General features: G+C 47.6%; 1 protein-coding gene across 1 annotated transcript in view; it reads left to right on the top strand.

Annotated features, from left to right (window-relative positions):
• The first annotated feature begins 2,033 nt into the window (after positions 1-2,033).
• The window catches only part of TAF3 (TATA-box binding protein associated factor 3), a 167,597-nt gene continuing 153,649 nt past the window's right edge, over positions 2,034-15,981 (top strand). Inside the window, 2 exon segments of the mRNA XM_048499552.1 lie at positions 2,034-2,356; positions 9,465-9,707. Of these exon segments, the coding sequence (XP_048355509.1) occupies positions 2,191-2,356; positions 9,465-9,707 (409 nt within the window). The 5' untranslated portion in view covers positions 2,034-2,190.

The following is a 15,981-nucleotide window of genomic DNA, read 5'->3' as shown; positions in this document are numbered from 1 at the left end:
GACCGCCCTACCCCCGAAGGGCTCAGGGCGGTTCACAAAACAATCAAACGTTTAAATACGTCAAATAGTTTCAATTAAAACAATAAATAAATTAAACATTAAAACACTGCAGTGTGACTGCAGTGGGGCTTACTCCCAGGAAACCCACATAGCATTACAGCCTCAGATTGTGAACTCAGAAATGGTTTTTATGGTCTTTCACATACACTGCTTAGTTTATACGGTGGTCAGAACTGCTGCCAAGTCACAGCTGACTGATGGTGACCCTGAAACAGCGAGAGGTGGTTTGCCGTTGCTTTCTGCATAACGACCCTGGCATTCCTTGGTAGTTTCCCATCCAAGTACTAACCAGGGCCAACCCTGCTTAGCTACCTAGACCTGACAAAAATCAAGTTAGCCTGGGTTATCTAGCTTAGACCTTTGTTTACATAATAATTTTGAAGAATGGTGATTAATAATAAACCATATTAAAATAATACAAATCCATCTTTTAAAATACAATTGATAAGAATGATCACTATTAATAAGTAAAATGCATACTAAAATTATTAACATAAGTAATGATCAGTAAGGAATACTATATCGTAAAAATATCAATACCAAGTTACAGCACATTAAAATAATGCAAGAATGACTAATGGCGCATTAAAATAATATTAATAGCAATTCATCATGTGTTACAAAACAAGAATGTTCACTAAAGCTTAACATGATAAAACAGTACACAATCCAAATTAAAATGACCCAAGAGAAGAATAATGGACATTGCACACTAAAACAAAAATATCAATAATGCCAATGAATAATTCCAGATAGTACCAATTTTGGACCACACATAATCAGGGTTAGAAGGTGCCACAAGGGTCATCGAGTCCAACCCTTTTTCATGCAGGAATACAAAATTCAAGAGCCTTTTCTGTGGTTGCCTCTGAACTTTGGAATGTGCTTCCAGTTGAGCTATATCAGAAGGTGGGAGGGGTGTTGTAAAAGATTCATGTCGGATGAAGGGACATTGGACTCTCAAAAGTTAATACCCTGAAACTGAATTGGACTGTAAAGTGCTAGTGTACTTGAATCTTGCTCTTCTACTGCAGAGCAACATGGCTGCCCACTTGAAACTATTTTCACTTGGGGAACTGATCACTGACACCTAGAGATCACTGGTAATTCTGGGAGGTCTCCTATCTCTCCCTGGAGTTTGAAAACCCATGTTACAAGCCCTAGTCTAATTTTTCCTTTGCATCCATCCTGACTCGTTGCAAACACCCCTCCTACCTTCTGACTAGAATAAAAACACCCAGGTCTTTCCATTCCTGCTAACATCTGATGAAGGGAGTTTTGCTCATACCACCAAAATCTCATTGTTAGGGACTACTGGACTTCAATCTTACTCTTCTATTACAGACCAATATGGCTGCTGCCTCCTGAAATTATTTTTACCAGGGAACTGATCTCTGTCATCTAGAGATCGCTTGTAATTTGGGATCTCTCTTTAGAGCTCGGAAATTCCTGGTCTAATTGTACCTTTGCATCCTGACTCCTCTTTGCAAACACCCCTCCTACCTTCTGACTGGGATAGGACTCGGGGAAACCTTGCAATTCCTGGTGCTTCCTAATGCAGGGAGCCTCGACTCAAGCTCATACAATCAAAATCTTATAGCTCTCCAAGGTTCTTCCGGGCTCCAACCTAACTGCCCGTTAAAATAATGCAAGAATGATCATGCACATCGAAATAAAATAAAACAAACAAATAAAAGGAAAACAAGCACTGAGCATTGAGGCGTTATAAATCATGATGCAATTGCTTGCATATCGGGTCGCCAAGGATCGAGAACGAACGAATGGATAACATCATCATCATCACTAGGTTAATGAAACGCGTGGTTCAAAATCACCACGAATTCCCTCCTTACTTCCTCATGCCTAGGTAGGCGATGCCGGAGCCATCGATGGGAGGGACACCGGCAGCCGCGAGAGCCTTCTCTCCCCCCGCCTCCCATCGATGCGCTCTGGGCTCGGCCAGCGCGGCCTGCTGGGCTGCCCGCGCGACCCCAAGATGGCGGCGCTGGCTGAGGTTGAGGCGGCCGAGGAGGCTCCGGCGTGACCGGCCTTCGCCTCGCTCCCGCCACTCCGCTCGGGCCATGGCCGCCGGCTGGGCTTCCCCGGGCGGCGCGGCGCAGTGAGGCGAGAATGTGCGAGAGCTACTCGCGCTGGCTGCTGCGCGTGTCGGTGGCGCAGGTGTGCCAGGCGCTGGGCTGGGACTCGGTGCAGCTCTCCGCCTGCGACCTCCTCACCGACGTCCTCCAGCACTACCTGCACGCCTTGGGCCGCGGCTGCCGGCGCTACTGCGAACTCTGTGAGTAGGAGGCGGCTGAGGAGAAGCGCCTCGGGGTTGCCATAGGGATGGGAGAAGGCGGGGCCGTGAGTTGTCATGGGGATGAGGGGAAGGGGTTGTCGTGGTTGGGGCGGGAGAGTGGCGGATGCGGTTGTCATGGCAGCATGGTAGATGGCAGCGAGACCTACGCGGGTATAACAGGGCAGTGGTTGATGGAGGAGTGGTGCCTTGTCGTTATCATGGGGATGGGGAGCTGCAGCAGTTGTCATGGCAGCATGGTAGATGGCAGTGAGCCTTTCGTGGTTACAGCAGGGCAGTGGGTGATGGGGGAGTAGTGCCTTGTGTTATCCTGGGAATGCCCCCCCCCCATCATAGTTGGGGAGGGGAGCCGCAGCGTGGTTGTCATGGCAGCACGGTAGATGGCAGCGAGACCTACACAGTTTTAGCAGGGCAGTGGATGATGGGGGGAGTAGTGCCTTGTTGTTGTTGGGGGGATGGGGAGCCCACAAGGCTATCATAGTTGGGGAGGGGAGCCGCAGCCTGGTTGTCATGGCAGCATGGTAGATGGCAGTGAGACTTATGTGGTTATAACAGGGAAATGTGTGGTGGGGAAGTAGTGCCTTTTCATTATCCCCCATCATTATCATGGGGATAGGGAGCCTCCAGGCTATTGGGAGGAGAGCTGCAGCGTGGTTGTCATGGCAGATGGCAGCGAGACCTACGCAGTTTTAGCAGGGCAGTGGATGATGGGGGAGTTGTGGGGATGGGGAGCCCACAAGGCTATCATAGTTGGGGAAGGGAGCTACAGCGTGGTTGTCATGGCAGCATGGTAGATGGTAGTGAGACCTCCGTGGTTATAGCAGGGCAGTGGGTGATGGGGGAATAGTGCCTTTTCATTATCATGGGGATAGGGAGCCTCCAGACTATCATAGTTGGGGAGTGGAGCTGCAACGTGGTTGTCGTGACAGCATGGTAAACGGCAGTGAGACCTCTGTTATAGCAGGACAGTGGATGGTGGGGAAGTAGTGCCTTGTCGCTGTCATGGGGATGAGAGGATGGGAAGCAGCTGCTGGGTGGATGTCATGGCAAAACCGTAAATAGCAATGACACCTATGTGGTTATAGCAGAGCAGTGGATGGTAGGGTAATAGTGCCTTGTGATTGTCAGGAGACAGAGCCAGTGGGGAGATAGGGTTGCCAATCTCCAGATGAGGCCTGGCATTATGGAGTTATAAATGATCTCCTGACTACAGAGACCAGTTATTTTGGAGACGATGGTTGCTTTGCAGATTGGGCTCGATGGCATTATACCACTCTTGAAGTCTGTTTCCTCACCAAGATTTGCCCTCCGCAGGCTGCATCCCAAACCTCCAGGAATTTTTGATGTAGAGTTGGTGACCCAGGGGTGGGAGGAGGGATTCATAGAGGAGGGATGGTGGAGGAGAAGGAACAGCCTTGTGACTGACTGGGTGATGAGGCAACTGGGAATAAGGAATAAGCTCTGGGCTGAGACATTTCTGAAGATTGGTGGTGGGGAGCTTGGGAGGTTTGGGTTTTGGACTGGGACCTCAGTAGGGTATAACATTGTACAATCCATCCTCCAAAGCAGCCCTTTTTTCTAGGGGAAATGATCTCTGTAGTAATTCTTGGACCATTCTAGACCCTACCTGGAGATCGGCAACCCAACCTGGGAAGGAGAGCTACGGGGTTGTTGTAGTGATGGAGTATTGATGTTGTAGAGTAGTTAGGATAGAGTGAACAAAATTCTTGAATTTTCCACCTGTGCACATAAAAATGGTCTTCAAGGGTCTGCAACCTGCGGCTCTCCAGATATTCATGGACTACAGTTCCCATCAGCCTATTGGCCATGGTGGCAGGGGCTGATGGGAATTGTAGTCCATGAACATCTGGAGAGCCGCAGGTTGCAGATCCCTGGCTGTACTATAGCATAAACGGCTTTATAACGGGGTTAAACTAATTCACTGAGTGGATCAATCTTTGCTTTGTACTCCTGGTGACTACACGGAATCTCCTAATGAATCTATCTCTGAATTATATTGTGAGGAGGCCCTGATTTGTTTTCTTGGTCCTTCAGGGCAACTGGTAGGCCACAATCAAACAGGACATGGTCATGATTGGACCAGGGACCTGATCCAGCAGGACACTTCTTTATGTCATTAGTCAAGGCAAGAACCATGGTATTGCAGTGGGATAGGGGATGGCCATGTGGTTGTCATGGGGATGAAGTAGAGAGGAAGGATTGCAAGAACTGTAGGGATGGATAGTGGTATGGTCCAGAACCATGCAGTTGTCATGGTGACAATAATGGAAAGGGGAACCATTGAGCTTTCATGGTGATGTAGCAGTGAGTGTGTAGCAGGAGAACCATGTTTCTGATGTTGCAACAAGGTAGGCAGGACAAGAGCCAGGGAGCTGTCACATAAGAAGATAAAAGTAGTAGTGCTGGGTTAGGCCAGTCTGCTCTGTTGTCCAACGCTGTGTTTCCAGCAGTGGCCACACTGATGCCTTCAAGAAGCACACAATCTAGGGCCCCTGGCAGCAGTTTCAACTGGGTAGATGTGGGAAATGGGTATCATGAAGTCATGATATGGATGCAGCAGTGAAAGGGGGGAGGAGAAAGAGTGTTGTGGCTGGCATGGTGATGCTTAGAGAGCTTGGAAGGGATGCTGTGGGGTGGTTGATAAATTATTGAGTGAAGAAGACTCTTGATGTTGCTGTGGGTGTAGGGCAGATGGAGGAAGGTGAGTCAAGGCATTGGGATGGGGAGGAGAAGAGTGTCATAGATAGGCCCTCAAGAATCAAAGACAAACTAGACACAGTTCTCTGCGGGTTCAGTAGTTTAATGCGTACACAGAGCCTGGAACCAAGACAAGACTAGAAACAGTGACCTGCAAACTGAACCGTGTTGCTGCCACAAACTAGTTCAGCTTCAACCTCTTTTTTATAGCCAGCCTTCCATTCACTAGAGCAGCAACCTCGTGCCGCTGGGTTACTTTAGTCTGGCTTCTGCAAAGGCTTTGCATGCAATCCAGCTCACCCTATAGCTGCCAACCTGCTGCTGAGTCTCCTTTGCTATAAGCTAGCACGCAGCCTCCTCCTGTGTTGTTCCTGGGGCTCTGGAGACGGGAGGGGTGGGTGGGAGATAGAGCTGGCAGGGTCCCCTCTGGCTTAGTGTCAAGAGGCTGAAGAGTTTCAGAGCTTCACCCTGGCTGGGGAATCTCAGAGCTTGGAGCTGGCTGTGGATCCCAGCCTGAATGCTCTGCCTGAGCCTCTGGACCTGGTCCTGCAGAAACTACTGACTGCTCAGGCTCTGCGTTTACAGGCAGTGCCTGGGAATCTGGAACCAAGACTGTCCCCTCCTCTCCATCTGAGTCTTCTTCCCAGGGGCCCCCAGCCAGACCAGGCTGAGCCATGTAATCAGGGTAGATAGGAAAGAGAGCCATGGACTTGCCATGGTGAGGACACAGTGGATGGGACCATGTGGTTATCATGGTGACTGGAGAGCAGAGGAGCGTCATGGGGTTGTAACAAGGATTAGATGTTGAATGGGAAGGTGAATCTGGTAACTGACATAGTGATGGGAGAGCTGGGAAGGGGAACTATGCGGTTATCATGATGAAGGTCTGACAGATGGGAAAGAGTAAACGCAGGATATTGTTGAGCGGTGTGTGTGAGATCTTTGGTGTTGTCTTGGTAATATGGGAGAGTTTGGGGTGTGTGTGGAAGGGCAAAGCAGGACTTGGGAAAGAGTTTAGTGGGATTTTTGTGGAAATGCAGATAGGTGGTAAGGGAGAAAGCTACGGGGCTGTTATGACAATGGAGGGGAGGAAGATCACACTCATGAACAGCCCTTAGGGCAGTGGTGGCGAACCTATGGCACGGGTGCCAGAGGTGGCACTCAGAGCCCTCTCTGTGGGCACGCATGCACAGAGTGCATGTGATAATAGTGCAATTGTGATAATGTGATAATAGTGCAATTATTGTGATAATAGCGCAATTATTTCAGGGAGATTATTACACTAAACCTAAGACCTAAATTTAGAGAAGCAGTGTAGGTAACCCTGTTAAGTGCTGTTAAACCCTACTGATTTTCATGTGAAGAACTAAAGTGCGATCCTTTACCTGGGAGTAAGCTCGGTTGCTGGCAATGGGGCTTGCTTCTGAGTAAACCCTCCTAGGGTCGTGATTCACCCATTGGAAGAGTTGCATGGTTGCTTCAAAGCAAAGCCACCAACTACCACCACTGAGTAACGCATGCCTCGGAGCCAACCGTTTTTTTCTAAACGAAAACCTCAGTATTCGGGTTAAATTGCCGTGTTGGCACTTTGCGATAAATAAGTGGGCTTTGGGTTGCAGTTTGGGCACTCGGTCTCGAGAAGGTTCGCCATCACTGCCTTAGTGCCTCTATGAGGTCGACTGAGGACAAATGGCAAGAGAGAAAGGGCTGAGTAGCAGAAGCATTGCATCCACAATGATAATCTTAGCAAGGGAGAAACATGGAGATGGAGAAGGTGTGTGTTGTTTTTTTGCACTTTCGCTTTTGTGCAGTTGCGCCCGCCATTTTGTAGGCTCTGGTCTGCTATGGGTATCAACCAGCTCTCAAGTAAGTCAGCAGCAAGTCCAGTCCCAGCAGCCAGGATTGAGCAGGCCACCCATTCCAGGCTATTTGGTGGAGAGGGGGAAGGCCTCATCGCACTTGGAATGACTCAGGCTGAGGCAGTGAGAGCAGGACTGTGCGGGGGAGAAGTCTCACCACGCCCACCCAGATCGGGGTGCTTGTGGAGATGGGGAGAAGTCTCCCCATCTTCGCAGGCATCCTGCTGCCCTCCCCCTTCACAAAAGCAGGATCCAGCTTTGCAAACAGAGGGGATGGTGCCTATGAAAGCTGCGTGCTGCCCCTCCTTGGCAAAGCTGGGATGTTTTGAGGAGTGCAATTTCAGTGTTTGCACTGGGTGCCATTTCCTATAGATATGCCCTGTCCATGTCTCTTGCCCTGGGAGGATGAGTTTTTTTTACAGCCTGTTGTGTTTTTTTCCTACAACAGGCTCTATTGCTAATGTTTATGTATAGTAAGAGAGGGATGTTTAAGATCATAAGCTTCTGGATTCACACCAGATTTATGTCATTTATGTCCAGATTTCAAACTGTATATTTTTTTCTTTCCCATCCAGATTAAACCACAGTTTGGAATCCTATTTGGAGGGAAGAATGCAAACTTGTGTTTGTGGTTAGATGTCGCAACAAACTGTGGTTTGATATGGATTCAGAAGTCTTCATCTTTTGGTATTTTAACTGTATGAAAAGAGCGGGAGCCCACGGAGCCACATATCACTCAGAGTTATTACAATAATAACCAGAACGTAGTTTCACTGATGTGTTAGAACTGAGTTTCTGTCTCTGATCAGAATCAATTTTGCAGGAGTGACAGCTTCTGATTCTGAAACTTCCAGTTTATCACAGAGGATTTCTGAGAACTGAAGGACTGCATGGATTGAAAAGCTTTCCCACTTTCCTTGATTTTCCTTGTTCCTTGATTTTGTATGTGTATTACCAAACTTAGACTTGATCCTTTCTAGTGTGAGTGGAGAGGCACGTGCATGGAGCATTTTCTTGCTTCCTCTGTTTCATTACTGCCTGTTGTACCCTCCAGTGCTGTATGCCTTGGGGTAGATGGATACTCAAGAAAATGTACAGGGAGCAAGGGTTAGACCAGTGTTTCCCAACATTTTTGACATCATGGTACCCTTGACCTCACTCTTCATATCTCACAGTACCCCTGCCATCTGCCCCACCTTCCCCTCCCAGTGCCCCTGCTTGCCACCCCCACCACCTTCTCCTCCCAGGGTGAAGGGAAGCACTGTGGGGCAGGAAGTGGCAGCTGACCTTGCAGCAGGCCCTGCCTCTTGGGCCAGCTCCATGTCCTTGCTGGCACTGGTGGAAGACACCGCAAAAGTGAGGGGGGCTGGTAGCGTTGCCGCAGTACCCCTGGGACAGGCTCACGGCACCCCAGGGTACCACGGAACCCTGGTTGGGAATCACTAGATTAGACTATCAGGAGAGGGAAGTGAGTAGAAAATCCCCTTTTCTGTCATCCAATATTTTGTTTCTTTCATATGCTGTAGCAAATGGAGGAATTTGAAGGCGAAAAGAGAGTTTGCGTAGCTGTACATGACTACATTACACAGCAGTTGTAATCACCTGATATTATCTTGTTTAGTTGTTAGCTTTGTGTGCATATGTGTGCGTATGTGCATTAAGTACTGCCAAGTTGCTTTCAAGTTGTGGTGACCCTATAAATCACTGTCCTCCAAAAACATCCCGTTGTTAACTGTCTTGCTGGGATCCTGGCAAAACCAATTGAGGGTGTAAGGCTTTGGTGGAAAGGTCTGGGGGTGAGGAGAAGATTTAACATCCTGGGCTCCCCCCCCCTTCACATCTTAATCCCAGAGAACCAAATTGGCAAGATGGGTGAGTGACGGGCCCTTGTGCTGTTTCTGCTGCTTACCACTCCCCCAGTTTTCTGTCTATGCAGGAGAATCAAACATAAATAGTCTGATGTATTGTTGAAGGTTTTCATGGCCGGAATCACTGGGGTGCTGTGTGGTTTCCGGGCTGTATGGCTGTATGATCCTCTGAAGATGCCAGCCACAGATTCAGGCAAAACATCAGGAAAGAATGCTGCTAGAACATGGCCATACAGCCTGGAAACCACACAGCACCCCATAAATAGTCTGACTTGGCTCTGGGTGTGATGGCGCAGTTGAGTTTGACATAGGAATATATGAAAAGGAGTTCCTCTGATGCCATTTGTTTCCTTTCCCTGTGAGTATTGATGTGTTAATGTTGGAACCTGAGCTAAAAAGAAATGTATCTAAAATTCCAAATTTTTAAGTGACGGCGTAGCAGAGGCTGAAAAGCTCTTAACGTCCCTAGTCGTTTGAATGAAGGTCTTGCATGCCTCAGGTGGGTGGGTGCCGGTCGCGACTTGTCTTTCAATATTAAAGCCGCTCGATGAGCGCTTTTCTGACATACAGGGGATGCCTCCAGTGCTCGTTTTTTAAAGCCTTATTAAATAGCTGATCCTTATTAAAATTCCTTTTTTGTTCCAGATGGTCGGACAGATCCAATTTTGGAGGATGTTGAGGATGCCTTCAAGCTTATGGGGGTCAACCTGCATGAACTGGAAGATTACATACTCAATATTGAGCCAGTCACTTTCACGCATCAAATCCCCTCGTTCCCTGTCAGCAAAAATAATGTCTTGCAGTTCCCGCAGCTTGGAAGCAAAGATGCAGAAGAAAGGAAAGAGTACATTCCTGATTACATGCCACCCATTGTCTCTTCTCAAGAAGGTGAGAAATGAATCACTTCTCTGTTTTTATTTTTGCCTGCTTGTTTTCTGAGCGCGGCTGATGTTTGCTTCACGTGCTGGCTGCCTACAGTGGCGGTTCATTGTCATTCAGCAGAGCGCGAGGATAAAATTGGTCTTCGGGATGTATTATTTCTGTATGATTTCCCAGCAATTTGTAAAGGGAGGCATTCAGTGTGGTAACAGCGCTTCACGTGGGGATGGATGTGTGGGGAAAGGTCACGTCGCTGCCCACATCTGTCAAGAGAGTGCCCTGTCCGCTTCTGTGATATTACGCTGGTGCAGGGGTCTCCAACCTTTCCGAGCCTGCGGGCATCTTTGGAATCACAAAATGGCTACCACAGGAGGCGGAACCAGTTAAAATGGCTACTGCAGGATTCGGAGCCTACTGCAGAATATCAAGGAGCATGAGCATATATAACTCCAATAGGACCTCTTCCCCATTTCAGGCAGAGGTTCTGCACAGCCAGTCAGAAGCCCTGCCAGGCAAATCTCTCTCTTAGCTCTGCCCACTTTCTAAAAACACTTGGCAAGGACCATAATTGGTCTCTGGGCACATCTGTGCCCATTGGACCAAATCAGGAACCCCACACTAGTGTCAGCGTTTAGCAAATTTATTTTTTAAAAGCATGTGTGTCGGAGTGGACATGCCTTCCCAGGCCACCTCAGAATGGGAGCTTGGAATAGACTAGGCAAAAAACACAGTAGTTTTTCCATCCCCAGGAAGCTGTAAATGAGAGGCCGTCTCAAATGGGCGATGCAACCCTGTTTTGTTGAGACGATCAAAAAGCAACTATCAGCGACTCTTCACCACAGCTGGTCCAGAGATATTACTGGGCTGTCTTTGGCAGTTCCTTCACAGTGTTCCCCTCTTGCGCCCTGGTTTCCAGATGCTCTTTTTCCGCATCTGCTGCCCATGTGCCCTGGTCTACCTTTTAAAATTTCACCAGGCCCTTGGGACCCTCCCCGGGAGTTCCATACCCCGAGGGCTATTCCTTTACCCCCAATACCCACGGATGCAGCTAACCCATAGGTGTCAAACTCACAGCCCTCCAGATGTTATGGACTACTGGTCCATAACATGATGCTGGCAGGGGATGATGGGAACTGTAGTCCATAACATCTGGAGGACCGCGAGTTTGACACCTATGAGCTAACCCAGCCATTCTCAACCAGAGTACCGTGGTACCCTGAGCATGTCCCAGGGGTACCGCGGCAACACTGCCGCCCCCCCTCATTTTTGTGGTGTCTCCCACCGGCGCCAGCAAGGACATGGAGCTGGCCCATGAGGCAGGGCCTGCCACAAGGTCAGCAGCCACCCCCCACCCCCCACCCCAGTGCTTCCCTTCACCCTGGGAAGTGTGGCAAGCAGGGGTAATGGGAGGGGAAGGTGGAGGGTGGCGGCAGGGGTACCGTGAGATATGAAGAGTGAGGTCAAGGGTACCCTGACCTCGAAAAGGTTGGGAAACACTGAGCTAACCGATCCTGGGCAATTGTATGGGTGCTTGGCCACACTTGGCCTGCAGGTGGAGCCTTTCCTGGCATTCCCCTAGGGCACTGGTGGCGAACCTATGGCACGGGTGCCAGAGGTGGCACTCAGAGCCCTCTCTGTGGGCACACACAAACAGAGTCCCCCCCCCCCCCACACACACACACATCTAGGCTGGCCTGGGCCACTGGGCTCAATTATTAGCATTAAATCTAAGACCTAGTTTTGGGGAAGCAGTGTAGGTAACCCTGTTAAGCTCTGTTAAACCCCACTAATATTCATGCAAAGAACTAAAGCGCGATCCTTTACCTGGTAGTAAGCTCGGTTGCTGGCTATGGAGCTTGCTTCTGAGTAAACCCTCCTAGGGTCGTGATTCACCTGTTGGTAGAGTTGCACGGTAGAGTTCAAAGCAAAGCCACCGACTACCATCAATCTTACTTCTGAGTAATGCACGCCTCGGAGCCAACCATTTTTTCTAAACTAAAACCTCAGTATTCAGGTTAAATTGCTGTGTTGGCACTTTGCGATAAAGTGGGTTTTGGGTTGCAATTTGGGCACTCGGTCTCAAAAAGGTTCGCCATCACTGCCCTAGGGCCCAGCCTGCTTCGTGGCTCCCCGTTCTGAAGATATATCCCCCTTCCAGCTGGCTTTGATCCAAGCCCATTCTTGGCCACAGTACATACCTCATCTTTCCCGTTAAGTGTTCAAGGCAGCTAGTGTTGTATCTTTAAAACTGAATCTCATTTAAAATCCATTGATCCAAGGAATATACCAAACAAACAACCAAACAACCCTTCTATACAACAATCAGATACAGAGAGAAATCTCTGTGCTCCCATTAGCCTCCACAGCCCTGGAGCTATGAAAAGCACAGGAGTGGGTTGTGGCTAAGCTTTCTTCTGTCAAGGCAGCAGGTGTTGGCATGAAGATCGCACAGCTTGGGCCTCCTAGGCTTATGCAGGTAGAGATGGCTCTTTGGATGTTTGGGCCTGGGTTCAAATTCTTACTTGGCCCTTAGTTGTAGTTGTCAGGTGCTGGGCAAGTGACTGTGTCTTGTGTTCAGTTTTGCAACTATTGAATGGGCTGCTAAGAAGCAGGGCAAGGGGAGGCTGCCAAGGAACCTCCTCTGATAAAAGGATGCTGCAGTATTAAGGAGAGCCTTATGTTTGAAAAATCAGATTGCTGCAGGCACCTGTGAAGCTAGCGTGTAAATGGCCTGGACACCAGTGATGAGTAAGAATCTCCTATAGTTAATCAGACTCGGCAGATGTTTAGATGAAGCAGGGTTTTGTGTGCATTTGTCTTATTTCCTTCAAGGTGCAGCCATACTATTGATAACTACTATGGGTCCATCCTGTTTTCTACTAGGCAAGTGAAGCACTCTCTGTTTTCCCCTTCCTTCAGTAGCTCCTTTTAATTCCCCCCAAAGACTCTGTTGGGGATTGGGGGATCCACATGGAATAGGAGGCTTCAGTGAGGAAGAAGTGCAGGTAGAAGAACCCTTCAAGTCCTCTTCTGCCAGCAGAAAAGCTGGTGGCATCCAACCTGTCACAGGCTGGTACAGGGGTGATGTGTTTTGTTGGCTAGTGAATTCTGAGGATTTATTAGCTAGGCTTCTTGAACTGTACTTCAGAACACACTAGGGCACAGCGATAGATCAGTGAAGATAAATGGTGCAAAGAATGGGAAGGGGGCACACGCTACAAAGTCCAGATTTTCCATCTCCAGCCCTGCTGGATCAGACCAGTGGTCCACCTAGTCTAGTATCTTAAAAGCATTAGAACTTTGCTGAATCAGGCCTGTGGTCCATCTAATCCAGGGGTAGGGATTGGCCATGCTGACCGAGGCTGATGGGAATTGTAGTTCCTGAACATCTGGAGAGCCGCAGGTTCCCTACCCCTGATCTAATCTAACATCTTCAGAACATCTGAAGGACTCCTGGATCAGACCAGTAACCCATCTAACCCAGCATCCTAAGAACATAAGAAGAGCCCTGCAGGATCAGACCAGCGGTCCACCTAATCTGGCATCCTAAGAACATAAAAAGAACCTTGCTGGATCAGACCAGTGGTCCATCTAATCCAGCATCTTCAGAACACAAGAAGGATTCCTGGTTCAGACCAGTAATCCATCTAGCCCAGCATCCTAAAAACATAAGAAAAACCCTGCTGGATCAGACCAGTGGTCCATCTAATCCAGAATCCTAGCTCATCTGGTGGCCAACCAGTTCATCTGGATATCCAGCAAGAGGGCACAGAAGCTGAGGGCTTCCACTGATGTGGCCCCCTGGCAGTGCCTTTGAATGTGGAGATGTAGCTTGAGTGAATTTAGCTGGTGTGTTTGCGGGGCGTGTCCCCGCTGCTTAAAAACAGTGTTGAGAGTGGTCTGGAAGCAAAAGCTGACTAGGGAAAGCGATTGAAAACAAAAAGGGGCCTGTGCCTTTGTATGGATCCCTGGTATGGCTGCACTTGGAATTCTGTGTACAGTTTTGGTCTGTGTATCTCAAAACACTTATCGTAGCTCAGAAAAGCAAATACAAATTTAGCAGGGGTTGGAGTGCCTTCCCTATAAGAAAAGGCTAAGAAGCTAGGACCTTGGTTAGTACTTGGATGGGAGATGACCAAGAAAGTCCAGGGTTGCTATGCAGAGGGAGGAAATTTCCTGTTTGTCTTTTGCCCGGAAAACCCTACAGGTTTACCATAATTCATCTATGACTTGACTGTTTTAAGCCCTGACCTGGATGGCTTGGAAGTAACAGGATCTCATCAGATCTCAGAAGCAGGATTGGCCCTGGTTAGTACTGGGATGGGAGGCCACCAAGGAGATCCTTAGTTTAGAGGAAAGATGATTTCAGGGGTGACCTGAGGTATGTAGATCAACCTGTACATGAGGGCAGAGAAAGTAGTGGTGGTGAGAAAGCTTATACTTCTCTCAAAATACTAGGACTTGAAACTTCCTGGCTGGTTCAGAACAATCATGAGATGAAGCTGGATTAGATGGTTCATTGGTCTTGTCAAACAGATCAGCTGTTACATTCTCTCTTCTACAACATGAAGGAAGCCGTATAAGGCATAGGTGTCAAACTCACGGCCCTCCTGCATCTTGCTGGCAGGGGATGATGGGAACTGTAGTCCATAACATCTGGAGGGCCGTGAGTTTGACACTTGTCCCATAAGGTGAATGCTGACGTATTGTTTGTAAATTTGATGAAGCTGTTTGAATTCAACTAAAGACATCTTTGATAGTCTGTCTTCACTTTGAGGCACTAGTGGACGTTAAAAGTTGATTTTCTTCCTGAGATTTCTGCTGATCTGATTTGCTCCGTCTGCTCCAAGAATAATTATGCAGCAGTGTATTCTCTCAGGTATTGAGAATCAACTCATATTGCTTGTGCTAGTCTTTCGGTTGTCAATATATACTCTTGTTTAATACACATCGTGTCCAGCAGATGTTGCTGTCCTGCTTTGTAAAACTTGGATTCAGAACTCTTCTGCACTCTGTACTAGTTTTGAACAGGCAGAAGCACTTTATCAGACTTTTCAAGAAATTATTGTATTTGGAAATTAGAATTATTCTCTTGTATGACCTTTTGTATTAATAGTCCAATTGTGTATCAAGGGACTGGTGGATTCCTGAATGGGATTGTGCAACCTACTTTGTACAACCCGGATTGGATATTTTGTTCAGTACAACATAAATGGAGAATCACAGCCGAACTGCTCATTCGGATGGAATAACATGATTTGGCTACAACAATACTTGCCAGAATATAGTTGGAAAGAATAATGACAAAAACCTGTATTGAGGCTGAATTATTTGCATCAGCGATTAATGCTTACAAAAAATATAAATAATACAAGACAAATCTATGTGATGCTTGTGTGAGCAAGGTGACGCAACCAAAATTGTTTGTATCAGCAAAATGTGCTTTCATAAAGTAAAGACAACACAACAATCAGTCTGTATGGTGCTTATATTAGCAAGAACACAGTGTCAGTCGCAGTCAAACGGTATATAGACATTTGGCGCACATTTGCCTTAAGTCTAATGTACTGTTTATACTCATGTATATGTTGAGTTTCTCAGCACATTTTTTTGTGCTGAAAAAGCCCCCCTCGACTTATACATGAGTGAGGTGTGTTTTAAAAATATTTTAGGGTTTTTACTTTGTTGGCCACCAGGGGTGCAGTTTTTAGGCTAGTGGCACCAAAATTTCAGGGTATCATCAGGTGACACTCCTGATGATACCAGCCAAGTTTGGTAAAGTTTGGTTCATCCCCCATTATTTCCAATGGGAGCTAATAGTAGATGGGACTACATTTTGAGGGTCCATAACTTTGGACCCCTTGAACCAAACTTCACTAAACTTGGGTGGTATCATCAGGATAATCTCTTGCTAATACCGGCCAGGTTTGGCGATGTTTGGTTCAGGGGGTCCAAAGTTATGGATCCCCAAAGTGGGTGCTCCCATCCCCCATTGTTTCCAATGGAAGCTAATGGATCGGTCTACCCTTTTGAGGGTCCATAACTTTGGACCCCCTGAACCAAACTTCGCCAAACCTGGGTGGTATCATTAGGAGGGTCTCTTAAAGATACTCTGAAATGTTGGTACTGTTAACATAAACATTTATTGTTGAGACCATATTGTTGACCCTCTTTTCCACTTACAGAGCTAGTTTACTGTTTTTCTTTGAAATAAATATTCAAAAACATTTAACCTACTGATGCCTCAATTAATGTAATTTTATTGGTATCTATTTGTATTTTT

This window comes from Sphaerodactylus townsendi, linkage group LG06, assembly GCF_021028975.2.
Source record: "Sphaerodactylus townsendi isolate TG3544 linkage group LG06, MPM_Stown_v2.3, whole genome shotgun sequence".
Classification (NCBI taxonomy): domain Eukaryota; kingdom Metazoa; phylum Chordata; class Lepidosauria; order Squamata; family Sphaerodactylidae; genus Sphaerodactylus; species Sphaerodactylus townsendi.
This window is presented reverse-complemented; position numbering and strand designations above follow the sequence as displayed.